Source organism: Nannizzia gypsea, genomic scaffold (genome assembly GCF_000150975.2).
Source record: "Nannizzia gypsea CBS 118893 supercont1.1 genomic scaffold, whole genome shotgun sequence".
NCBI classification, from domain to species: Eukaryota; Fungi; Ascomycota; class Eurotiomycetes; order Onygenales; family Arthrodermataceae; genus Nannizzia; species Nannizzia gypsea.
The window spans coordinates 4871519-4896080 of record NW_003345201.1 but is presented as its reverse complement, the minus strand read 5'-3'; the positions used below and the strand labels follow the sequence as shown (position 1 = coordinate 4896080).

At 48.5% G+C, this 24562-nt stretch overlaps 8 protein-coding genes across 8 annotated transcripts; 1 reads left to right on the top strand and 7 right to left on the bottom strand.

Annotated features, from left to right (window-relative positions):
- Positions 1–69: 69 nt before the first annotated feature.
- On the bottom strand, positions 70–1558 carry MGYG_01791 (3-ketoacyl-CoA thiolase; the record flags this gene model as incomplete). Its single annotated transcript, XM_003177680.1, has 4 exons — positions 70–494; positions 557–1133; positions 1212–1392; positions 1482–1558. 4 exons carry the CDS (start codon positions 1556–1558, stop codon positions 70–72), a joined length of 1260 nt encoding a protein of 419 aa, XP_003177728.1.
- An 836-nt stretch (positions 1559–2394) lies between these two features.
- Positions 2395–4722, bottom strand: MGYG_01790 (hsp88-like protein; the record flags this gene model as incomplete). The annotated part of the gene is made up of 4 exons (XM_003177679.1): positions 2395–2616; positions 2676–2990; positions 3098–4570; positions 4648–4722. 4 exons carry the CDS (start codon positions 4720–4722, stop codon positions 2395–2397), a joined length of 2085 nt encoding a protein of 694 aa, XP_003177727.1.
- A 1157-nt stretch (positions 4723–5879) lies between these two features.
- On the bottom strand, positions 5880–8417 carry MGYG_01789 (chitin synthase D; the record flags this gene model as incomplete). Its single annotated transcript, XM_003177678.1, has 3 exons — positions 5880–8073; positions 8133–8299; positions 8373–8417. The coding sequence occupies 3 exons, from the start codon at positions 8415–8417 to the stop codon at positions 5880–5882; spliced, it is 2406 nt and encodes an 801-aa protein (XP_003177726.1).
- Positions 8418–10222: 1805 nt separating this feature from the next.
- MGYG_01788 (lupus La protein) lies at positions 10223–11617 on the top strand (the record flags this gene model as incomplete). The annotated part of the gene is made up of 3 exons (XM_003177677.1): positions 10223–10561; positions 10625–11382; positions 11458–11617. The coding sequence occupies 3 exons, from the start codon at positions 10223–10225 to the stop codon at positions 11615–11617; spliced, it is 1257 nt and encodes a 418-aa protein (XP_003177725.1).
- Positions 11618–11982: 365 nt separating this feature from the next.
- MGYG_01787 (hypothetical protein) lies at positions 11983–13487 on the bottom strand (the record flags this gene model as incomplete). The annotated part of the gene is made up of 3 exons (XM_003177676.1): positions 11983–12107; positions 12175–13164; positions 13235–13487. The coding sequence occupies 3 exons, from the start codon at positions 13485–13487 to the stop codon at positions 11983–11985; spliced, it is 1368 nt and encodes a 455-aa protein (XP_003177724.1).
- A 449-nt stretch (positions 13488–13936) lies between these two features.
- Positions 13937–15850, bottom strand: MGYG_01786 (DNA repair protein RAD57; the record flags this gene model as incomplete). The annotated part of the gene is made up of 2 exons (XM_003177675.1): positions 13937–15323; positions 15411–15850. The coding sequence occupies 2 exons, from the start codon at positions 15848–15850 to the stop codon at positions 13937–13939; spliced, it is 1827 nt and encodes a 608-aa protein (XP_003177723.1).
- Positions 15851–16581: 731 nt separating this feature from the next.
- MGYG_01785 (Delta(12) fatty acid desaturase) lies at positions 16582–18070 on the bottom strand (the record flags this gene model as incomplete). Its single annotated transcript, XM_003177674.1, has 2 exons — positions 16582–16997; positions 17068–18070. 2 exons carry the CDS (start codon positions 18068–18070, stop codon positions 16582–16584), a joined length of 1419 nt encoding a protein of 472 aa, XP_003177722.1.
- A 1495-nt stretch (positions 18071–19565) lies between these two features.
- Positions 19566–24093, bottom strand: MGYG_01784 (hypothetical protein; the record flags this gene model as incomplete). Its single annotated transcript, XM_003177673.1, has 4 exons — positions 19566–20228; positions 20312–21406; positions 21468–23992; positions 24054–24093. The coding sequence occupies 4 exons, from the start codon at positions 24091–24093 to the stop codon at positions 19566–19568; spliced, it is 4323 nt and encodes a 1440-aa protein (XP_003177721.1).
- Positions 24094–24562: the final 469 nt, after the last annotated feature.

Below are 24562 nucleotides of genomic sequence, written 5' to 3'. Positions count from 1 at the left end.
CATGAATTCTATATATCCAAACAGCAATACTAGCCATCCTTAACATTTAATGGAAAGAAGATAAACGATTTACTGCTCATTAACAAACAAACCAGCCATTCCTTGTCCAGTTCCAATGCACATACTGGTAACCAGGATCTTTGCGTTTTGTCTCTTTGCCTCGTTCATGATAGTGCAAACTTGTCTTGTACCTGTGCAGCCAAGTGGGTGGCCGAGGGCAATGGCACCTCCGCAGGGGTTAACCTTAGCGTGGTCAAGGCCGAGGGTATTGATGCAGTAGACAGCCATGGAAGCAAAAGCCTCGTTGATCTCAAAGATATCAACATCTTCCTTGCGGAGGTTGAACTTGGAGAGGAGCTTGGGGATTGCAATAGATGGGCCAATTCCCATGATGCGTGGAGGGACACCGGCAACGGTAGCACCGACAAATTTGCCGATGATGGGCTGGCCGAGTTCTTCAGCCTTGGAACGCTTCATAAGAAGAACAGCAGCGGCTATTAAACCATCAGTATTTCAATCTTAAATACGATGCACAAAAAAATAGCTAAGTACTCACCTCCGTCAGTAATTTGACTGGCGTTACCACCGGTAGTTCTGTTACCGAACTGAGGGAAGGCTGGGCGAATCTTGCTCAATGCCTCGTAGGTAGTTCCGTATCTTGGACCTTCATCCTTGGTCACAGTGACCTGCTTAACCTCTCCAGTCTTAGGGTCCTTGACCTTGGTAGTAACTGGAATGATCTCGTTGACAAAATTCCCAGCCTTCTGTGCAACTTCCGCACGACGGAAGGACTCAACGGCATATCGGTCCTGAGCCTCACGCGAAATGTTAAAGTCAGCACCAACATTCTCGGATGTCTGACCCATAGGCTGAGAGCAGTCGGCAGCATCCTGGTTGGCGAGAACTTCAGGTGCAAATGGAGCGGGCTTTCCGGTGGGACCCTTGGTCATGGACTCAGCACCAACGGCGATACCGATCTCAATGGATCCATTGGAGATCTGGTTGGCAACATCTTGGATGGAATAGAGGCCGGAAGAGCAGAATCGGCTGACGGCTGAGGCACCGGATGTATAGGGAATTCCAGCAGCGAGAGAGGCAGCACGGATGATGCTGGATGCGCGTTCGTTGTTCGACTGTTAAATCACAGATTAGCTGCTCTGACCAGGCCGTAATGTATGATATAACAGCAAATTGAAAGTTGGCTTCCTTACGCATCCCATGACAACATCCTCTATGACGGTTGGGTCTAGCTTGGAGCGAGAGACCACTTCCTTCAAAAGAGAGTATACGATATAATCGAGTTCCGTATCCTTGAAGCTTCCCTTGAAGCCTCGGGCCATGGGGGTTCGTGCGGCAAGGGTAATGACAACGTCATCGGGGTTCTTCTGGGTACTGCACGGGGTATGTTAGTGAAAATTCAAGCTCATGAACCCATATTCAACCTGCACATGCATATAACAGCCTAGGGCGTAGGGACCTACATTTTCTGAACAGCGCTGCTTCCGCCAGAAGCAGGCTTGAGCTGAGCTAGAACAGCGTTTAGTCTTGCAGTAGCCATTTTGATAGGGATATGTTATATATGTATGCCGTAAAATAGAAAGAAAAGTATGTAGGTTCCAAAAGGCGATGAGAGAATGGAGAAATAAGAGAAATGGAGGGGACCTCGGAGCTATATATGCAGCTAATACGAGCCGAAACTAGTTGAAAAGCCAGGGATAAATTGCGGAGCGCCGTCGCCTAGACGCCGTAGAACCAGGCCGGTAGATCAGATATATCACAGAGAGTGCGAATATGTGATTTTTCAATCTAGAGAGAGTATAGAAGGAGGGAATGTGGCCTTGTTGGTGGTGCGATATTTATAATAACGAAGACTGAGACTCGAAAGGGCGGAGGTTGCTTTTGATTGCCGCGAAAGAGCCGAGGTAATTACCTCTTTCGGCCATCACCCTAAACGCCGAGATAAAACCGGGAAGCGCAAAGTAGAAGAAACAAAAAGTATCTACGAAAGCTGCTAAACGATAAAATTCTAGTGAATTCATTCTGTATTCCTCTATCCGTGTAATTAAAAACGATTTTAACACTTTTAACCCTTCTGTTTGTTTGTTCATTATACCTGCCAACCAGGCGAGAAATGGGCAAGAGGACAGACGACCTTGGTATTGGAAAAAAAAAGAGGAAGAGAAAACAGCAAATGAAAGCAAAGCCGTAGCGAAAAAAAGCCATTGCATTGTAGGAACATATGAAACATGGGAATGGCAGAGGGGAAGCGGTAGGATGTGTTAAGTAGTGCAAACAACAGCCTCCAAGATGTCGTGAATGCTAAAGAAAAAGTGGAAAGGTCATCCGTCTCATAAACATTTTTCTCATATGCGTGCGTTTGTGCGTGCGTCCGGTTTACTCGACTTCCTCCATCTTGGAGTCGCCGTTCGCATCAGCATCGTCCATGCCGGTGTCACCCTTGATTTCAATGTGCTTCTTGGGGGGTGCTGCTTGTCTTTCAGCCTCGAGCTTGTCGAGGTAGCGTTGCACAATTGGTCCAGCAAGGAAGCGGAGGTCATCCATCTTGGACATGTAGACAGCCTTAGTGGTGTCTTCGCCTTCCTCATAGAGCCAATCCTATAAACCCATGTTAGTAAAAATGGTCTTATAGCTATACTTTATGAGAGCCAACATACCTCGGTGGTGGTGAGTTTGGTTTTGAGCTTCTCTTTCTCCTCCTCACTGGCGTGCTCAGCATAGGCGCCATCAATCTTATCTCTAAGCTCATAAATGAACGATTCAAGCTCGTTCTTCTTGTCTTCGGTATCGGCAACGAGCTTGTCCTCCATAAACATGGCATTCTCCTTTTCGGTCAGCTTCTCACGGACAGCAGCATCAAGTGAAGCAGATCCGACAACGACCGGGAGGTCTCCCTTGCGGAGCTGCTTCTTAACCTTGCGCGTCTTTGGTTTGGCTTCCGCCTCACCGTTGGCATCGTCTGTATCCATGGTCTGTTTCCATAGTTTTCTTATGTTAGAAAACACGCTCTTTGTCGTAATAACCGGAAGGGATATGAGTTAGCGGCATGGGGTAACGCCGGCATAATGGATGTACTTACCTCGCCTTCTTTCTTCTCCTCAGGAATAGGTTCCTCAACCTCAACATCCTCAACGTAGTATCCAGATTCAATGTTCAGGATACCGTGCAAGTTAAGTCTAGCCTTAAGCTTACAGATCATGAAGTCGGAGTTGGCATCAGCGGTAACACCCTTAACGGAGAAGCGTCCAATCCAAGGGTTGGTCTTGCCAGGAAGCATGTCTGGCTTGGAGTAGCGGGCTTCTAAGTCAAATGGCTGCTTTCGGTAGAAAGTAAGGATCTTGGTGGAAGGCATGATGTTGCCTTTGTTGAAGACGGTGAGGGAGGTTGCCTCGTCTGGGATATCTGGAGATTGCTCCCAGGTAAATTCGATGGGGTAGTTGATAACGTCGTGCACGGAGAAGTCACGGACACGGAAAACGGGAGATAGGATAGCACAGCTGAAAGCACAGCCACGGGCAACGGCCTCATCTTGGTTAAGGGTGAAGGAGAGCTGCTTGCCGAAGAACTTGCTGATGGCATCCTTGATAGAGGGGACACGGGTACATCCACCGACCATCTCAATGCTATCAATCTCCTCGGGCTTAAGGCCAGCCTCGGCGAGGGCCTGCTCAAGAGGAACAGTGATACGGTCAAGGAGTGGCTTGATCATCTCTTCGAGCTCCTCACGCTTGACCATAGCACGGACATCGACATCGTTCATGATGGACTCAATGCTGATGGGGGCTTGGGCATTAGCAGACAGGATCTTCTTTAGCTTCTCGGCAGCTGTATAGGATCGTGCCATGGCCTTGGGGTTGGTCTTGATATCAATCTTATATTTCTCCTTGAACTCCTTAGCAAGGTGATCGACGAGGGCCTTGTCCAGAGCTCTGCCTCCGAAATGACGGTCCCAGGCGGTTCCCTTGACGTTAAGCTCTCCCTTCTTGAACTCAACTATGGCACAGGAGTAGTTGCAGTGGCCAATATCAACGAAGGCGACACGTCGAGGTGTCTCGCCCTCAGCTGGAAGATCCAACTTTGTGATACCATAGCCAAGTGCAATGGCGGTAGTGTCGTTGATAAGACGGAGCATGTTCAGGCCGGCAATCGCGGAAGCATCAATGAGTGCACGGCGCTGAGAGTCGGTGAACCATGGCGGAACACTGACGACGACATCAGAAACAGGCAGCTTCAGCTCTGCAGATGCGGTGGACTTGATCTTGGAGAGATACATGGCAGCAAGCTGGGTAGCAGAGAACTGCTCCTTCTTGCCCATATAGGTAACCTCAGCACCAGCCTCGCCATCAACATCAACCAGCTTGGAAGAGCAGAATTCCTGCTCCAACTGGACATCTGGGTCGGAGAATTGTCGTCCAACGAGTAGCTTCAAGGAACTAACGGTGTTCTTCAGGTTGGAGATCTCTTGTGTTTTGGCTGATTCACCGATGTATCTGCTCTTTGGGCCAAATCCAACGAGGGACGGGGTGGATCGGTTGGAAACTTCATTTGTGACCTAATGGGGTTCGGCAAGACAAGGGCCTTTGGTCAGTGAGAGATGAACCAAGATTTCTAGGAGGGGGACAAGCGTACAATATCAATACCCTTATTCCTGGCAACACCGATTTTAGTGCTGAGGGCACCAAAGTCGATACCAACGACACTCATGATGGCGAAATGTATGCGTTAATATTCGTGTATTTGAGCTATCTGTAGTTATAAAACAGTTAGCAAACAATGCATTCCACCTGCATTCACAGAGCACATAAGATAGAATTATGCAAGTCAAGAGGGATGGGAAGGCAGTAATCGGTGTGAATGGGAAGAGGTGAGTTTTAGGTATGGTCACAATATGGCAGCCCCTTTAGGTGCAAGTGAAGTAGCGCCACACACACAGACACACAACACAGGGCCGTAGATAATAGCAATGGCACTCTTTCTTCACATTCAGGCTTCTATCCTTGCTCTTGGTTTCCTTGGTTTCCTAGTTGATATGCCAGAAGATTGGTAGGGGACGTGAGAGAGGTGGGCGGTTGTTGTTATATCAACGTAGGATATAGCCGTGTCTCCCTCCCCCTTCACCTTGAACCATGCAAGTTGAAGCCATAATGGAAGAATATACTTGCACATCCCTTCTCAACACCTTTTAGAAGCACCCAGGGTCGCAGCAAATACGCCATAGAGGGATGTCGACAGCCAAACTGCGCTTCAGATAGCGATATCAAAGTCGATAGCTATGGAGGGGCAATCTCAAAAAAAATATGGCGGGCGGTGGACAAACAACAAAAAGCAGATCCCACTTACTTTTCCGTTTTCTTCTGATTCTCTTCTCTCCGGTCAAAAAGAGATAGCGAGTCCAACTGTCTGTGACGGACACTCGGTAGGTCGACGCTCTCTAGTACAAGACAAGCCGTTGCGTTGCTGTTGCTTCTTGGGGGGGAGTCCTTTTTATGGGCGCAGAGAAACAAAAAGGCGGCTTTTTTTATTTTATTTTATTTTATTTTTTCTTTTTTTTTGTTCGTCACAAAAATTTCATCTTTTTTACACTTTTTGCTGGCACTTTAAGCTTGGCATCACGTGATCGAAGGTTCTGGTTTTTACTAGAAGCAAAAGGACGAAGAGAGATTGATAGAGAAGACGTCGAGGACGCCTGGTTTTGGTAGATGAAGGAGATAGACACAGAGACGGTCAGACAGGCAGGGTACTGTAAGAGAAGGCATCTATGATAAGTCTACTTTTAAGTATCGAACAAAAAAAGGGAGAAAGTGAAGAAACAGAAGGTGAAAACTAAACATCCTGTTTACTGCCATATGAATCTAGTTAGGTCATTTCTTCGTGATGCCGCCTGGCGGAGGCTTGCTTAGGCGCTTTCGTTGCCGGCCCCTTTTCTCCTCTGACGTCCCTTCATCGTCAGTCTCCAGTGCTAGGCTCTCGCGGACAAGGCTGGAAGAGTCACGGCTGCGTGTTTCGAGGACAGGGCCGTCCGAGCATCGTCTGGTGCGTGAACTTCTTGCTGTACGGGCTCGGCAGGGGCGTTCAGGGCTGGCAAATGGTGCGTTTCCCAGTGGGCCGTCTGTGGTAGGGAATTCGTAGGATTGTCTCCTTAGACTCGATGGGGAGCTACGGGCAGGTGAAACTGGCCGGCTGGGGAAGTGGCCCAGCTCCGAATCGCTCATGGAGAACTCACGGTTGCCGAGAGCTGCGCTCCGTCGGGCTATCTCTATCTTCTTATGATCTTCGGCACCCATGAAAACGCTATCCTGATTCTGGTCAATAAGATACTCAACGCCACATGGCCAGCCTATAGACGTCGCCCTCGAGCCTGTAGTAAAGGTAGAGTCCAAAGAAAGCCGGGACTCCAGGCCAGCACCGTTGGTGAAATGTGTAGGGAGGGTGAGCCCCGATGCATTGGTATTCTGGTAACATCCATTTGGACCCAGTATAGGGGCAGTGAATCGACCTTCAGCACCCTCAGGGGGCTGGACTGGAACTGGATCTTTGCCTTCAGCCGTAGGGGGGAACGTATCTAGGTCTACGTTAAGCTCATCTCCAGCAGCCTCAGCTTTGTCAGCTGCTTGAGTTGGCGATGTGTTGTCGTCAACAGCCGCTGCGTCTGCTCGTGGGCCACCCCATGTTCGTTGCCCAGCTGTGAATATACCGTTAACCATGTAGAGCCAGTTGAAAAATGGGTTTAAAAGGAACATGATTGGGTATAACCAAGCCTTGAAACGGCGAAGCTTCAATCCAAAGTAAAGCATGAGCAAGTAATTCAATCCAAGAGATACCGCAATGAACCCAACAGGAAGATTTTGAATCTTATTAGATGTGGTAATTACCGAGATCACCATTATAAAGAAGAGTAAAGCCGTGGTTCGGATCGTGTTCTGCATGAATCGGACAATACATAGCAGTGGATATCGATACCATAGCCTCGCATCCGTAAGCATGCAAACTTCGTTGGTAATAAAGCCTAAGAACCAACGCCTTCGCTGCTTCAACAAACTCCTGAAAGATTGAACCGCTTCCGTTTTGCAAAATGCGCTGGTACACATCTGAATCTGGTATCTCTTTCTAGCCCCGATCATAAATAGATGCGTGAGCCATCGGTCCTCTCCCAAATGGCATTTTCCAAAGTCAAATAGATCGGCACACTGCTCGGCTTTATCTGCAAAGTAGTACTTTGCCATCTTCCGGAATGCGGAGAAACGAAGCATCGTGAGAGCTCCAGGGAGGCACGTAACGGCACCGCATCCAGACTCCACAGATCGTTCAAACAGTTGTCCATGAATATATTCCATGTCTTGCAATAGTGTGATCAGGGTGGTCTTTTTCGTTGTTGATGTAATCACACCGGTCATTGCCAGCATATTGTGTTTGCTCCCAGGCTTGAGTTCCATGTCATACATAAAATTCTGCAGACACACACGGTCGAGGATACAGTCCGAGTCAATAAATAGGACGAATAGATTGTCGTTTTGCAACAGATATTTGGCGTAGACTTTGTCGATCAGTCGAAATGTTTGTTTCTGACAATGACGCTTCCCTCCATGCTTGAATCGGGATAGCGTGACCCTGGCACCTTTGTATGAAACGTCTATACTGGTTGGGTATTTCTTAAGTCCAGATGGGATTCCAAGAAAGCCTGCAACAGCGAGGTACGATTCATCCACTTCGTCACCATCATATGAGAGGAACACATGGATGCATTGAGGAGGGTAGTCACAGTCGACGACGGAATTCACAGCTTTGAGTAGAACTTCAGGCTCCTCTTTGTACACTGGCATAACAACGACAGTTTTGGGTGCAGTCTTATCATCGAGGACCTCCTTGATGCGTTTGGTTCTACCTAGAGAATTCGTAACAAGTCTATAGACACAGAACAGCCACGGAACGATGAGCAGGACTGCGAAAGTCCAAAAGGCAAACCACTGTAGAAATGACACCAGTTCATGAGGAAAGTACTGAGTTATCACAGGCGGTAGCGGGAGTGTGACGACCATGACTGGAAGGAAAATGCCTCTAATTCATCCTTATTAAATCTGGCAGCCTAAGGGGAGCTTCGAGGCGGAAGAACTAACCTGAGCGCAGTGAAAGCTATCATCATGATTATTGCGAGGAATTTCACACTGATATGTTCTGCTTTCACGAAGACTTTGTACAGGCAGTATAAGAAGGCCGCAAGCCATAGAAACCATTCTAGGAAGGCCGCAAGCATGACAGGCCCTATAATTGCCACGTATATGATCTAGATAATGAGTACAGCATTAGCTCATACAATCATCTCTTCTTGAGAGCCATGGGACAACTGGATAACATACGTCCTTGATAGGCCATTCTGCCAACAGCTCGTCAGAGTTTACCATCGTAGCGTGGATGAAACGGCGAACCTCCCGCCCTTCCTTTCAACAAATCTCGTGAACGGCTTGCCAAGTGAATATATAAGAACGCTGTCTCGCTTTCGAGGTTCAACAGAGGGCTCGACTCCCACCCGTTATTGTAACAGCTCTCTCCTCCCAGGTATTGCAGTCTCCCCTACAGGAGGCAGGAGACGTGATGGAGGGTCTCAGGTCTTACGCTACGATTGGTAGCTAAGCTTTTTGGCGGCGTATCTTGGTATCTTTGTCACTTGCGTATGGTGTGTGTTGGTGTAGTTCTTTTGGCGCTGGGTGAAGAAGCTCGTCCCGTTTTGGTATCAACATCGACACACCTCAAAGGACGACTGTTGCAACCACCGCCGTCAACTCTCAGAGCAAGAAGAATAAAGAAGGATAAATAAAGAAAACAACTGAGCGCCGGCCAACTAGAATCACTAACTAGCCACACTTCGAGCCTCGAACCGGCGGCCAGCGTGGTAGATGACTACTAGGTGGTTATTCCAGCAACTAGCACAAAGAACACCGCCAGAGGAATATCCACTGGTGCGGGCCAGCAGTCTGAGTTAAATAGTTGATATCAAGGGAGAGAAAGCGCGGGTCGCACCGCGCGGGTTGCAACCTTTTGAAAAAGAAAAAGAAGCCCAGAGACAGAGGACATGATAAGTACAATTCCTTGGGCAATCGCGATGGAGATGTTTCACTTTCCGCTGGCCAGCACGCCGTTCTGGGGCTGCAGTGAGCAAAAAATAGTATACAGCAATGCTAACCAGGGGGCTTTTCTCTATTCTTCCAGTCAGACATGACGGATCTCGTTAGCTGCTTGCGTGACAGCCATACCCAGGCATTTTTCAGAGCCAGGGTCCTCCCCACGAGCCCTGATCAGCCCACAGATAGAGCCAACAAATCATAGGACATTTTGTTCTGCAATTGGATTGGGGGAGGGTAGATCGAGGACAACTTGTCCGTTGCCACTACTAGTCCGTATAACGCAGAGTCGGAGGGCATGTCTCAGATCGATCTTTTAAGACAAACGGCGTTGGCGAGTCATCCACGTTGGGCTTTGCTGGCTGTCAAGGTTCCCTCCGCCAGCCGGCCGGAAAGCCCAATCAAGAGCAACGGTCAGGTTGCAGTGCATCATCGCAGACGATCGGTGCATGATTCCAGAGTCAAGAGTCAATTGCTTGATTCTGGTAGAAGGGCGTCATCACCAATCAAACATAAGTTATGCCAGGCCAACCCAGTCGCCTTGAGCATCTCGGGGCATTTGCATCTCAGGAAATATATGCATGGCTTTCTTTTCGTATCTCCGGCTCTTTTATATTTACTACTTTAGTTGCTTTATTAACTCCGCGCAAATGGAGCCTTTTATCGATAAACGAGATAGGGAGGGAAAAATACATATGCGTCATGTATTGTAACATCCAGCAATAACACGTGTTTACCTCCGGTGAAATATTCGTATTGATATTACAACACCCAGAAAGAACTTTGTGTGTCATTCATTTTTTTTTCTTCGCAGCTTCAAGCGCGAAGCTTTTTGCTCATCTTCAGGCAAGACAACTAACTACTGGAAGGGGCACTGAGCGATCACTTCGACTGGGAGACAAAACAATTTCGCAACAGGTATCTATATCTATTCTGGTTTATTTCTGTGCCCTTTTGAGTGTCCAGAGCCCCGCACAGACGGTGGTAGAGACGTGATATCAGTTTTCTAGTCTTTGAGGCTCAAGCAGCTAACTGGATAACCATTTCTACTGGACCAGCACCAGGCCTATTTCCAGGATACAGTTAGAATGGCAGAAGAGCAGAAAGTAGCCGCGACCGTGGACGCTACCGCCGAAAATGCGGCTGCCGAGCAGGATGTGAAGGAAGTCCTGGCTGAGCTCAAGGACGACGCCAGCAAGCCAGACAGCGCTGACGCTGAAAAAGCCGAGGAGGACAAGATTGTTGCGGCTGCTAAGAAACTAGGCGAAGAAGCTCTGTCAAATGAGACTGCATCAGAGACACAGAAGGGACGTGGAAGCGGCCGTGGTCGTGGCCGTGGAGGGGTGCGCATCAATTACCGTGACAATATCAAGTCGGACCCTTCCTCCCTGGAGGAGACAGATGATCCGACTGAGATTAGAAAACAGGTGAGTTTAGCCATTGCCTTTTTACTCCCGCATGCGGTTTTGCTTTTACTAACTCTTTGGTAGGTTGAATTCTACTTCTCTGACTCCAACCTCCCAATGGATAAGTTCCTCCTCTCCAAAGTTGGTGGTAGCGAGAACAAGCCCGTCGAGCTCGCTCTTCTTCATTCCTTCAAGCGAATGCGCCGCTTCCAGCCTTTCAGTGCCATTGTCGAAGCCCTCAAGACCTCAGAGCTCGTCGAACTGGTAGACGACGACAAAGCTGTGCGTCGCAAGGTTCCTCTCCCAGACACCATTAAGGAGACGGCCGATTCATCAGCTGTCAAAGTCTTCGAGGATAAAGCCATGCATCGTAGCATTTATGCCAAGGGATTCGGCCCAGAGGAGCCCAGCACCCAGTTCGATATTGAAGCCTTCTTTACCCCCTACGGTCCCACCAATGCCGTCCGTCTTAGACGCGCCATGGATAAGACATTCAAAGGTAGCGTCTTTGTCGAATTTGAGACCGAGGACCTCCAAAAGGCATTTTTGGCAGTTGAGCCAAAGCCAAAGTGGAAGGGGACCACAGAATTGCTTATTAAGAGCAAGAAACAGTACTGTGACGAGAAGATCAAGGAGATAGAAGCTGGCCGTCTCAAGCCTAGTGACCGGTCTGGCGGAAGAGGTGGTCGGGGAGGCCGTGGAGGCCGCGGAGGTCGTGGGGGTCGCGGAGGTCGAGGCGGTCGTGGCGGTGGCCGGGGCCGTGGTGACCGAAACAACGGTGACCGTAACGGAGAAAGAGAGGAAGCCCAGGCAAAACGTCCAGAGCCTGAGAAGGACAGCCGGTATGTTTTTTCATGTTCACAATTGGTGTGTTACAACCTACATAGACACAATTCTGACTTGGTCTTTTGTTATAGCGGCGTCCCTGTCATCCAGGTCTCTAGTGACAAGACTGAATCCCAACAGAATGGAGGTACTAATGGCCAGAAGCGCAGCCGTGAAGAAGACTCCGGGGCAAAGGCCAACAGCAATACCGAGGAGAGACCAGCTAAGAAGGTTGATGCTAAAGACAGCTAAGCATTGTTCTTCTCTCTCGCCATTTGCTTCACATCAAGCCTTGATCATACCATATCGAAGATATCAGTATATCTGAGAATAATTTCCAAATTACATTTTCCTGCACCCTACTGCCAAACCTTATTCATTTCATATTGGCAGGTCTGATTTATTTGCATTTTATGTCAATTTCATTACACCGGCGTGACGGGGTTAACTTGATATCCAAGATGAAAAAAAGCTTACACAAAAATATCCGGGTTGGATCTGGCATTTCTCTTTTCTACAACGATGTATCTGTTTGTCCTCTTATCATGTATCTATATGACTAGGCCTAGTGGCATACAAGTGGTACCTTTGTTTCTCAGCTATCTAGCTATGCGTATCTACTGACTTAGGCGAGACTTTGTGACTTGGAAGGCGATTGGGAACCAGGTAGACAAGGACGCCCTATCGTCGTTGTATAGTATGCTGGTAAGTGCCTTTGCGCATAGAAGGCACATTACCATACCTGCAGAGAATATATTAGAAAATGGCAGGTAACAAAAAGCAGCCGAGACAGAAGAAGAAGGCATTACCATGTCCTTGAAATGAAGCTGAGATGTATAGGCCAGGTTCCCCCGGGATGTCACCAACCCACGGAAATCCATCGGTACTATATCCCATAATGCCAGCCCACTCCCGCCGTACTCTACCTTCAGTGTCGTCTTCACCCCAGTTGTCGCCAAAGAAGCTCTCCGTGCTGCTAGCTAGATAGCCGCTGATCTCTGGCGTAAGACTGGTATCATCTATTGTCCCATACTCATACAGGCCTCGACCTCTTCCTTTGGTGAACCCTCCCCCTATCACTATATCGCCGGGAAACTGGGAATCTTGGGGACGAGGAATCATGTAATCAAATCCGCCAGCATATACAAAGGAATACGAGCGAGGAAGTCCATCCTTGGGCATGCTTGCTCCGGGGCGTTGTGCTGTGACCTGACCCTTCAATGGCACAATCCTGCCCTGTAACGGCGGGTATAAGGCAGCCGTGTACCCGTTAGTCGCCATTATGACTTTAGAAGCCATCATCCGGCCTCGCGGAGTCGAGATGGCCCAGCTTGGTTCATCATTTCCGCCAGAACTCGAAGTAATTCCGATAACAGGAGTTCCAGTCTGCAGATTTACACCCTTTGCAAGACATAATTTCAGCACTCCAATAACAAATTTATATGCATTGATACTTCCAGCTTCGTAGGTAATGGCACCGACGGCTCCTTTGCAGAGAAACCTCTCTTCCGCGTCTTTGCTGCTCCAGAGGGTATATTTGCTAGCAGGGTCATCCTCTCCCATGGTTTTTCGCATTACATTAATGGTTTGCACCGACTCATCCCAGGCCTTTTGATCATAGATGATATCCACAGTTTCGAGTTCACGGCTATCACAAGGAATGCCATGCTCCCTAGCAAAGGCATGTACTTGCTTAATAGTATTATACTCGAGTCTCGCGATTTTGACTGCTTCATCTATGCCCACGGCAGCCGCATGTGTAGCAAACGTTATATATGAAGCTGCTTTTGTATGGCCTCCTATGTATTGTTAGGGGTTAGCATGGCTTTACTTTCGACTGTCTAGCAGGTGCCATGGTTGTATGTATACCATTCCGTCCACTTGCGCCGCTGCATGCTTGTCTGGCTTCAAGAATGACCACCTTTGTGTGCGGTGACCGTGTGAGAATGTTATATGCGATACATGCACCGCTGATACCGGAGCCGATGATAGCTATATCTGCATCTGGAGGAAGTTCAGCTGTTGAACGAAGATCAGCAATCCCATCTGGCGGGTCTTGCCAATACGAAACAGTCGGGTTTTCTCGTGGAAGCGTCACCGGTATCAGGGCTCTCTCTTCCATTTTTTATTTGAATATAGGCTCTGGGGATACACCTGCTAGTTGACTATCATGAGAATTTTGATGGACATATGGAGTAAGGTCTGTCGGGTTGCTAGATTTTGTTACCCCATGTTCAGCCTTTTCGGATTGCCATCACGAGTCACTTTATCGCCCAATTGGTTAACGGCCGAACGACTCAACCATGGCAAGAGAAAAGTCGCTCCAAAGCTTCTGGTCATAGCAACGCTCTCAAATGGTTATCAGCGAGCGGCCCAAATGATACCTTGAACGTATTAAACAGGGTAAAAGCACCGTCTCTGGTCGCTCTGCGCATGGAGTTTCATTACAACAGTCTACATTAGTTGGTTAGTGGCTTTACTATGGAAAGATCTGACTATGCCAACGGTACTATATAGACACAACTGACATCGACTTTGAGCGCTTGTTACGCCACTTGAATGTCTTGTCGGCTAGCTACCGACGAGCGGCTGCCTGGCTAGGCCTCTCAGCCCCTGCGGTAGGATTTCAAACTCTGCTGAATTATACATTGGATCAAACGCTGTCTTGATAGAAGATTGTCCCTCATCGTGCTGAGTATCCCCGTCCCTGCCACCAGAGACATGGCTCTGCTCTGGGTTCCCGGAAGTCCATGGCGAAAATACGACTTGCATCTGTCGTAGTCGTCCTCTATACTGGGAAGCGGGTATAAGTGTGTAGTCACTCCAAGACTCATCTCCCAAGGTAGCAAAGCTTTCCTGAGAGGAATTTGAGGACGGCTGGGGCTGTGTAGAATCCTGTTCTGTGTTTCGCTGAGCCTCATTCTCTTGAGTATTTCCAGATGGATCGGGGTCGTTTCGGTCGCTACATGTAACTGTATCCTTTTCATTCGGAGTTTCAACGATTCTGTTTGGAGCGTCATGGTTTGTCCTACGCATATCAATTTTCGAATTTTGGACCATTGGCATCGGTGAATAATTATCTGCTGGTTGAAACGAGTTTTTCGATTTCAGAACGATTCGACAGCCTACCTGGTTAGTCCATATAAGCCCTAACGCAGGGACTTTGAACCCTCTCGGCGTCCCAAGTAGTCCGTCACTGAGATATGAGCGAGGGGTTTGTGCCCAACCGGTAAAAAATGGCTGTTGGTAATCGAGGCTGAGAAGCAGATTAAAACCCGGGATATTGCAGATATCCTCTTTACTCTCACAAGGGCCCAAGTTTACTTGGGGCGAATTGGCAGAAGAGCCCCGTAGTAAATTATTCTCAACTGATTTTGGTTGCTGATAAGGCTGAGATGCTGGGACAAATGGTGGAGTAGCACTAGCAGAAGGCGTCTCCAGAGGGCTCCCAGAGCCGTCACGAGCTTCCTCTGGAAAGGGATCGCTAAGTGTACTTTCAAAGCCATCCGATATCTGATTAGCCACTACTATCGCAATATTATGTGTCACGGCCAAGGTGCGGAGGAAGTGGCCCAGCTTCTTTAATTGTCCAGACCGCTCAAGAAGCCCGGATACGTTCTCCGTAGAGCTTTCAGCACGGTAATTCGCTGTTATTGAGTCAATGATCACAATTCCTATGTTATAGCGTGAAATTGCCACCGGTATTTGATAGTTGATAATGTGCTCCTGGCTTTCAAGGTCGACGGTAGTAACAGAGTATATGTTATCCAGGGATGGACGAGGGGTATGAGGATGAAGGGCCTGGATAGTCCGGTGCTCATTCAAGAGTTGACTCAACCTATTTGTAGCAAGGTCTGACTCCGTTGATATATATAGTGCATTTTTTGACAGGCCATGGGGTGCGGGCAGCTGGACAGAGAGAAGCAGGTGGAGCAGAAACTGAGTCTTGCCAGCACCACTGTATCTGTGTTAGTTGTATTGCCTTGATTTGCGATAATAGAATAGTTCCCTTGGAATTGAGGGCGGTCGACGGGGTTTAATTCACCTTTCTCCGGTCACTTCAGTCAAATATCCAGTTGATATGCCTCCATTCAAAGCAGCATCGAGTACTGGATCTAGAGTGCTGATTCGTCCTGTTGCAGGTGGGTGAAGCACCTTGGGCGCGCTATTTCCAGCTACTGAAGGGCGGTCCGTCTCATCCGCGGCTCTGTCATCACTGTCACCTCTCGGCTTCAAATGGTACGTCCCATTATTATCTCGATTCTTTCGTGAACCGGCTCCTAATCCAAGATCCTGGCGGAGAGCATCAAGAACATGTGCCGTTAACTTTCGAATATCTGTCACTGGCGCGCGACAAGCCTTTGCAATCTCGAGGGCGTCAAGGACTAGCAGTTCCTTGAGCGTGATGCCAGCCCGGTCAAGCAGTGGTAGTAAGTGCGTGTAAGACTTGGTTGGGAAATCAGGCAGCGTCAGAGATAGGTCCATGGGCAGGCTTGAGGAGTGGGCGGAGGGCGTTTGAAGGCAAGCAGCTGTCCGCCGGAGGCTTGCATCATTCACGTACACGTCGTCTTCGCGGTGGTATAAAGTATTATTATCATTCGCGTATTGAAGCTATGGCTTGCTCAACGGTTGGCTTGCTATTTGTAATTGAGGTTCGAATTTAAACTCTTTGTACCCGGCTTGGCGGCCACAGAAACCTATAAAGGGTCATTCGGTCATCGTTGATGCCTGGTTGGTGAATAAACCGGAGCTTTTGAAGAGCTGGAGCTACTATACTTTGGAGCATGGTACGAGACAGATCGAATCAAAATTATATTTGCATAACTTGAGGAGCGCCGAAAGGGCCTGCATCACTCTACTGCTAGCTGGATTAACATGGCTAATATTTGCATATCAACTCCACAACGCCTGACTTGATTTCCAATAATGAAAGAGTCCGGAAACAGTGAAGTCATGAAAAGAGACAAAGAGAAAGGAGAATAACACATATGGTGACATCTCTTTTTTTGGCAGACAAGGGCTTGAACGACAAACATGTACGTCTATCAGGCAACTCAGTCTGCTCCACTAAATGTAAGATGATCCCTTTCATCACATTCAAGGATAGGGCGTTGCTATAAAAAAGAATCATTTTGGCGTCCAGTTATTATTCATTTATTTCAGTTCGTATCTTGATTTTGGAGATTCGGCCGTTGAAGCTTTGTTGGCTTGTGTCTTCAGTTGCTGACTGGCTTGAGAGTAGCAGGCTTGAGGCCGATGCTGTTACGGTTTCTGAAGAAGAGGACGGACTTGCCCTCACCCTTGGCGGTCTCGCAGGGCTCAACCCACTGGCAGCTTCGGAAAGAAGTCCACATAGCTCGAAGGAATCCAAGACTGCCATCCTTGGTGTCTGCGCGGTAGTGACGGCCCATGACCTTCTTGATGGCTTCGGTGGCCTCGTCGGCGTTATAGAAGGGGATGGTGCTGACATAGTGGTGAAGGACGTGGGTTTCGATGATACCGTGGAGGAGCTGACGGCCGATGAAGCCAAACTCACGGTCGATGGTGGCAGCAGCTCCACGGGTGAAGTTCCACGCCTCGGGCTGGTAGTGAGGGAGAGTTGGGTCGGTGTGCTGCAGGAAAGTGATGGCAACTAGCGAACGGTGTGTTAGCAAAACAGGCGAAGCTAAATCAGTACGAGGAACAGGAATATGCGAACATACCGAGCCAGTGGTTAACCCAGAGGTACGGAACGAAGTACCAGACGAGCATGTTGAGCCATCCGAACTTGTTTCCAAGAGTGTACAAAATGGATCCGACAATCAACAAGCCGAGATCGCTGAGCAAGATCAGCTTGGCGTCCTTGGACTCGTACAGTGGGCTGCTGGGGTTGAAATGGTTGACACCGCCGAAGAGGCCATTACTCTTGCCCTTTCCACGTCCTTCGCTCTGGCGTTCATGGCAGTTATGGCCAGTAACGTTGGTGATAAGGTACATGGGCCATCCGAAGAGCTGCTGGAGAACCATGTCGATAACGGAGTGGATGGGAGTCTCCTCAGTGAGTTCATTGAGCTCGTGGACCAAGCGGCCAACGCGAGAAGCGTATGCATCTCTTGTCTTGGGGACAAAGACCATGTCACGCTGCATGTTTCCAGTAGCCTTGTGGTGCTTTCCATGGGAGATCTTCCAGGAGAAGTATGGCACGAGTAGAGAGGAGTGCAAAACCCAGCCAACGGTGTCATTGAAGACCTTGGAGGTTGAGAAAGATTGATGGCCGCACTCGTGAGCCAGGACCCAGATACCGGTTCCAAACAGGCCCTGGATGAAGGTGTACAGTCCCCAGAGGACATAGCGGACCGGGGTCGAGGGAACAGTCTCGGGAGTGACATAATTGTGGAAGATATAGAAGGTGGTAGCAAGACAAGCAATGTCTCTCAGGACATACTGCATGCCACGGAAGCCATCACGCTTGTAGCAATGGGCTGGAATGGCTTCACGGATCTGCTGGATGGTGAAGTCTGGCAGCTGGAACTCGTTGCCATAGGTGTCGACCAACTTGCCGACTCCGGATTCCTGCTGGTCGTCAGACTCCGACGAGAGGGAAGTGTCGGATGCAGACATGTGCTGGGGAGTGTCCAGAGGCGAGACAGAGGCAGAGCTGGCGGAGGAAGAGGCCGCCATCTGTCTGCGGGTGGCAGCTTCAGCTGGTAGGGCGGTGGTGGCCATCTTATCAGCGGCGCGAGGAGTGGGAACTCAGTTAAAGAGATGAAAGAAGGTAGCGAGCCTTCACGTTCCGGAACAGACAGCTAAAACAGCTACTCCTTTGAAAGAGCACTCCGTCTTCCTACTATAGATTGGTTTGTTAGCATCTGCCGCATATCCTATATCCTCCTCTTCTTGTCGTTCACCCCCCTTCCTGGACTACTAGCAAAGGGCAGCCCTAAAAGAGATGGTGATAACAAGAGTCCTCCTGCTAGCAGATTGCACTTACAAGGAGACAGACCGTTACTGTGGGTGATAACGGTGAAGTTGCTAGTAAGACACCACTGCTCAATGTGTGGGAAGATGAGGTTGGTGTCTTTGATATCTTTCTTATTTATTTCTTCTCCTTCTTTTTCTTATCAAAAAAAAAAAAGTTGCCAGGGAAAAACTCTAAGTGGGCTCGGGTATTTTTGGTATTCGGGTATTGATACGAAGCATAATACAGAAGGACCTTCTCGATCGCCGCAGGGAAGGCAAAAAACGAGCGAGCTGCAGCTTTGTGCGACGGGCAAGCAAGATGCACCAGCTTATGCATAGCACGGAAAATTGCCATTACCCAGCCCTCAGTTTATTTCTACTTGTACGGCGTATGGTCTCCTCTATCCACAAAGTACTCCATCACTACGGAGTACCGCTTCTCGAGGGAAGTTGATGTAGGAGACACCTGTGTATTATAAACTGTTACAAGCATTACAGGCACAGATGTTTAATTCGACAACAAGCAAACCTTGTTTTGACCTCCGAAAATCTCTTTAATTTTTTTTGCACTTAGCGTGTGCCCCAAGCTGAGGTGTCTATGCTCAACCATGGAACCGCAAGAGGAGCAAGAGGAACAAGAGGGAAACGTACAGGGAACAGCGAGTCTTTTTCTCTCTGCCTTTTCCTCTGCTCGCCTCTTGCCACGCTTTTTGCTTCTTTCTCTTCTTTCTCTCCTTTCTCTCTGTGATAATCTTCAGCTGCCGTCGAAGTAGCCTTTTTTCTGCCCTCGTTCAACTCTTCACCGCCTTACCACCCCGCTAGTCAAGGCACGGCAGCTGCTTAATCATAGGCTTTTGCGATAAGATAATGTATTAATATTACCATCTTACAGGGCGCTTTCGCTTATGCATGTACGGTAACTTAGTATCTGTATGTAAATATCCAAAAATTGGATGTAATAGCGAGCTCTGATTGGCTCATTGTCGTATTGTTGGGATCTGTACTGCAAATACAGTGCGTGTTTTATTCAACAAAAAGCAGTGGTGCCCTTACTTAGTGCTGCAAAATAGCACTACAAGGATGCGGGAAGAGAAGGCGCCAATGGGCGTTTGGCGATTGCGCATCTCGAGGCCAGCAATGCATGTGGCTCCGAGGTTAATTTCTATATAAAAGACACAGGTAAAAAGTGGCATGACCTATGGATATCCATGGATGGCATTCGCAGGTAATCACACGTAATCGCAAGTAGGGAAAGGGGGGATCAGGCGACGGTAGCGTCGATTTTGCGCTCAGGGTCATGCCAGCTTCCTTCGACGGCATCGCCAAAGCCATCCAGGTTGATGGTCGTCATCTGAAGGTCGGCGCTGACTAGGACTGTCTCACCGTGGCTGCGGTAGTCTAGCTCACTCGAAATGGCCCTGCGCTGGCGAGGTGCAAAGCTACTGTCTGATTGCAGGTGATCACCTCCCGTAGGCGACGACAAGCGCTGCTGCTGCTGCTGCTGCTCCTCGTCTGGCCCGGCTGCAAAGGACTTAATGTCGACAGAAGGGAGGAGCAGATGGCCAGCTCGCTGGGGTAGAAGCAGCAGTGGGAACCGTTTCTCTTCGCCCTCAGCACAGGTGAAGTTTCCACGTCTCCGGCCGCCTACAACCCATACGTCTGGGCTAGCTATGATCTCGTATGTAAACTCGAGTGACGACTGGGCCTCCCGTTCGGCTGCCTCACACCAGCGTCTTGTGTGTCTGATTATCAACTCCGCAGGTATCATGTCATCCACGCCCACATGCGTCTGGCCTGGAGAAATATCCTTCAGCACCATTCTTGCATTATGGACGACCTGTACATCCGGGATGTCAACCGGGATGGTAATGTGCCGAACGGCATTCGCTGGTCGGTCATCTGGTAGGGGTATAGTCTTATTTTTCTATTTATATCGGGAGAAGCTCTCAATTAGCATGTAGGTCGCTTGGCTACTTAGCTGGGGGTAGGGGGCAAATGGAGACTTACATTATGCCACTGGTTAAGCCACTGCACCAGCTGTGTCTGTGTGCCACCGTCCATGCTGTCAACGGCCTCTCTCCACTGCATGCGTTCATAGCTATACACTTCTATTTCTCTCGTCAGGCCAATTGTTTCTAGCGTATGAGCTGTCCAGATAGCGCTAAAAGCTGTCTGCAAGAATGGTACCAGGAGCTGCTTCATCCCTGAAAAGGGACTTGCTTCGACATCCTTCGTGAACCGGTCTTCTAGAACCGACAGGCATTCTTCGTTCAAACAAGCAAACTCTATTGAGAGGCTCAACGGTCGAGTGGAGCCCGATCCTGTGTTGGGTTGGAAATCCTGCCGGGGTGTGATTTTGTACAACAATGAAGCTGGCTGTTTTGGGAACACGTCCATTATCTCACCCTCCTGGACACTCGTCTGTACTTCATATTTGTCAGAGCTCTCCATTCCACAGCTAAACACCCGAATAGGTATCAGCATTCCGGGACTTATGCTAAACCTAGAAAATAGCTGCTCATCCTGGAATAAGTCTTGAACGTTGACACTGACGGGCAAATTTGCTACAACCGAGGATGAGCCAATGTAGTCGAACTGCCCTTTGGAAGTTTCGTATTCAACTTCCACCGAAACTGAGAGTGACGTCTGGGTTCCTTCCATGCTATATGGCACCCGCAGCGTAGCAGTGGAGTCCCGGGCAAAGGAAGTGAAGCATATCTTGCTTTCCTTTATCTCCTCAGACAGCGTAAGAGGTCCGTCTATAAGTGAGCTTTCTGAGATAATGAGGCGTAGTCCGGCAGTCGCAGGCCTCAGTCGTAAGCAGCCAGCCAATATATCGTTCCAACCAGAACTCAATTCAATATCCAGGCTTCGATGGCCTACCAGGTTGATAGCTCTTGACTGGGAGACTTTCCCGATAAACGCTTCGACAGCAGGGAAACAAACCACGTATGGGCGGTCAGACTCAGACATAAGTGATTTGCTTGTCGTGTCCTGTAGTATATGTGATGTAGCCACCTGATTATCATAATCATGTGTAAAGACAATGTTCCCGGCTCGCATCTCAATTCGGTCAACATAGTATTTCCCATTTACTGTTGTCTATGGTTGCAAAACAAGAATTAGCACTTTTCATGAAGAATGACAATACACCAAAACTTACCGAAGAGTCAAGCAAGACTTTCGTTCCCTTTGACTTCACGACAATCGTTTTAGAGCTTTCCAGCCACAGTTCACTGTTTGGAATTTCTAACGCATTGATAAGCCGCATCTTAACATTGTCGATTTTTATCTTTTCCCCAAGAGCATATCTCAACAATAGCTGCGCCTGGAATCCATCTCTATCCTTGAAATGAGAAATCCCGGGTTGAACTTGGATGTCTCTAAAGAAATCTTTAATAAGAACTGGAAACGTTTTCGAAAGTGATTGTGAAACCTCAAAAAGATCCTCAACGTATTCCTCGACTTTGCAACCTATGGTAGGTTGCAATGTCAAACAAGGTTGGATGGTCGAGGAATATATTCCAAGTAGTCTTAGGAGGGCATAAACGAACTCGTCTTTGCGGTCCAACTGCTTCAGGCATCGACTATATAGCTCTACCATTGTGCCCTCTAACGTCTCCCAGCCATTGCTGCCGTAGAAATTGGAGAGCTGGTGGAAGTACGATGCAGCCAAGGCGTAGTCACCCATTTCATACTTCAGCAATGCAATATCAGCCATCATTATTTCCCCAGACTTGAATCGATTCGCCGCAACATTGTAGCGGAATATTTGATCTGTAGTCCGCTCAAATAGACAGTTGAATTTCTTCTTTGATTTAATAGACAAAGCCAGGCAAGGCGTTTCTACACCTCCTGACGTTGATACTACTGCAAGTCGTTTTTCAACTGTGGGCTCGTCATTCAAGGAAACATCAGTGAGGTCGTTCTTTTCATTGAGCAAGAGTGACATGTTATGCCATCTATTTCCCCATCCTCTCCTTCGTCCCAGTGCTCCCAATTGGCATCTGGCAAGGTGGTATAAATCTGCCTGGGCCGCAGCCAACTCAATACCGCCTGCTTTTTGTGGTGCAGGCATGATGGATCCCAAGGAGTTTAAGGTTAATGCAGAGCTAGGCCTTGAAGTAGGAGACATTAATGAACTGGTTCGCTGAGGAACGCCTGGCCTTGCCCCCGTGGCGAAGCTCGTGAGAACGGCCGCATCAACAAGGTCCTTGCCCGTTCTTAGCGAAACTTTGGGAACCTGGAGGCTCTTTGTCGATGTTTGGATAAGGACCTGAGAAACAGCTGCATATGCCCAGGATGCAACGATATTTGTGACAATATCCTCCTTTCTAGAAGGAGATGGGGTTTTTTCTAGTTGGGCCAGTCCAGTTTCAACATCTTTCCGCAGAGTTCGGCAAGCAAGCGTGATAAACTCGCTAGCTCTCTCACAGATCTCGGCAAGAAGCGCCAAATTATGCTTCTCCGCATTCTTGTATGTGCCGCTTTGACGATTTGATGGGGGAGATCGAGCGGCTTTGAGTAGAAGCAGTAACTGTCTGGAAAAAATGTAGACGCGAAAATCAAAGACCGATATGTTATTTGCGAGGATCATATCTCTGTATGGCTTTTGCTGGGGTTGGAGCGGAAAGTGATCTTGATCCAGTGCAATAGGGTTTGAGAAAAGGTCATCACGGTCTCCATTCTTGTCGTCTTCTTCCTCGTCGTCCTCATCATCCTCATCCTCCGATGAACTGGACCCTTCTTCCTTTTCTGACAATTTAGCAGCCAGAAAAGCCTCGGCTTTCGATTTAAGGTCTTTACTATAGCTTAGGAAGGTGCCTCCGTGTTGGTCTCCTGCGCCGGAAATGTGATCTCGCAGCGCCGAATCCAGTCCGACAGCAAGCTCATCATAGCCTATAAGAGCATCCTCGAAAAGGCCAACATTCTCAAGACCAAGCGAAAGGCCTTCCTTTAGTATAAAGAAAGTGCAGAAATTCCAGCCCGGCAGACTCCTCTGTGAGTCTTTCTCTCGGATATCAGCTTCATATTGACTCACGCGTAAACCAAAGGACGTGAGGATGAAATATTTCAGCTTCGCAACTAGGTCATCTAATTGCGCCGCTAGTTCAGGCTGTTTCTTATCCGCATCTGCCTTTGGGATTCTCAGCTGAGCAACCCGGTCAACTGCAGTCTTTGACGATCCGTTGAAATCAGCCTTTACTTTCTCAAGAACCGAAGTCGAGCCTCTCCCTGGCCATTTTGATGGTGCTGCCTTCTCTGTCACTTCGGGACTAGGTGCCGTCGAGGGTATGACGTGAAGAATCAACCATTCAAACGCATCATGGTTATCAGGCCCAGTCGGGGCAGCGGATACCCTGGTTTTTACCCATTCACGTAACGTCTTTCTAGAGGTCGTTTTATACGTCTCATTATCATCACATCGTAATAAATATATCTTCAAATATGGCGTCTGCAATAGCCCGGGTATCTGGTGTCGTCTCTGCGACACAGCTCCGGTTGCGCCATCGCTGAGTCGCTTCTGATCATCTGCTGCTGTGTGCGCGGGTTTGAAATCGATTTGCAGGGAGTCAATCGAGCGAACAGGCCGAGTCGAAGATTTCCAGTGTAGGTTTCGGAGAGGGAGGACTTGGGATAGCAGTGGCTTGACTTGAGTGAAGAGGCCAAATGGGTCGGTATACTCGACTGCAAGGATAAGGAGTAAGTTATTAGGCTTCCTCGTAGAGCTTCAAGTACTATTGCATACCGGTTACATTATTCGAGTTTAAGTGAGGGGTGGCGTCCATGACGACCGAAGCTTCACAAGTAACAGGAGTACCATATTATTCCACACTCATAACCGCATCCTGCTCTGCGTTGTGAGGGCGGCTTCGGGTGATTTGCGCTGTCGAGGTCAAGTTTAGCTGGATGGCGGTTTGGAGGGCCATGTCTTGGCGTTGCTTTTAAGTCAACCTCCACCCATATTCGCAAGGCTAAGGGAGATAAAACATCCAACATGCTAAGATGATAGTATTCTATTAAAAATATACTCTTTAACTACCCTAACTAATGTGAGACTTTAGAAAAAGAACCTAGTGGGAAGATAAACCGGTATGCCACCCCAATTTCCACAGGGAACAAATGTACAATCCGAGACTGGAGTTTGTCTCAACTCGCAACCGCGTAACAGCAAAACCCCAGTCGCCCTCCTGAAATACAAACACATAAAATCAAGCGCTTAAACAAAATAAATAACAAATGAACAAAGTTGTGCTA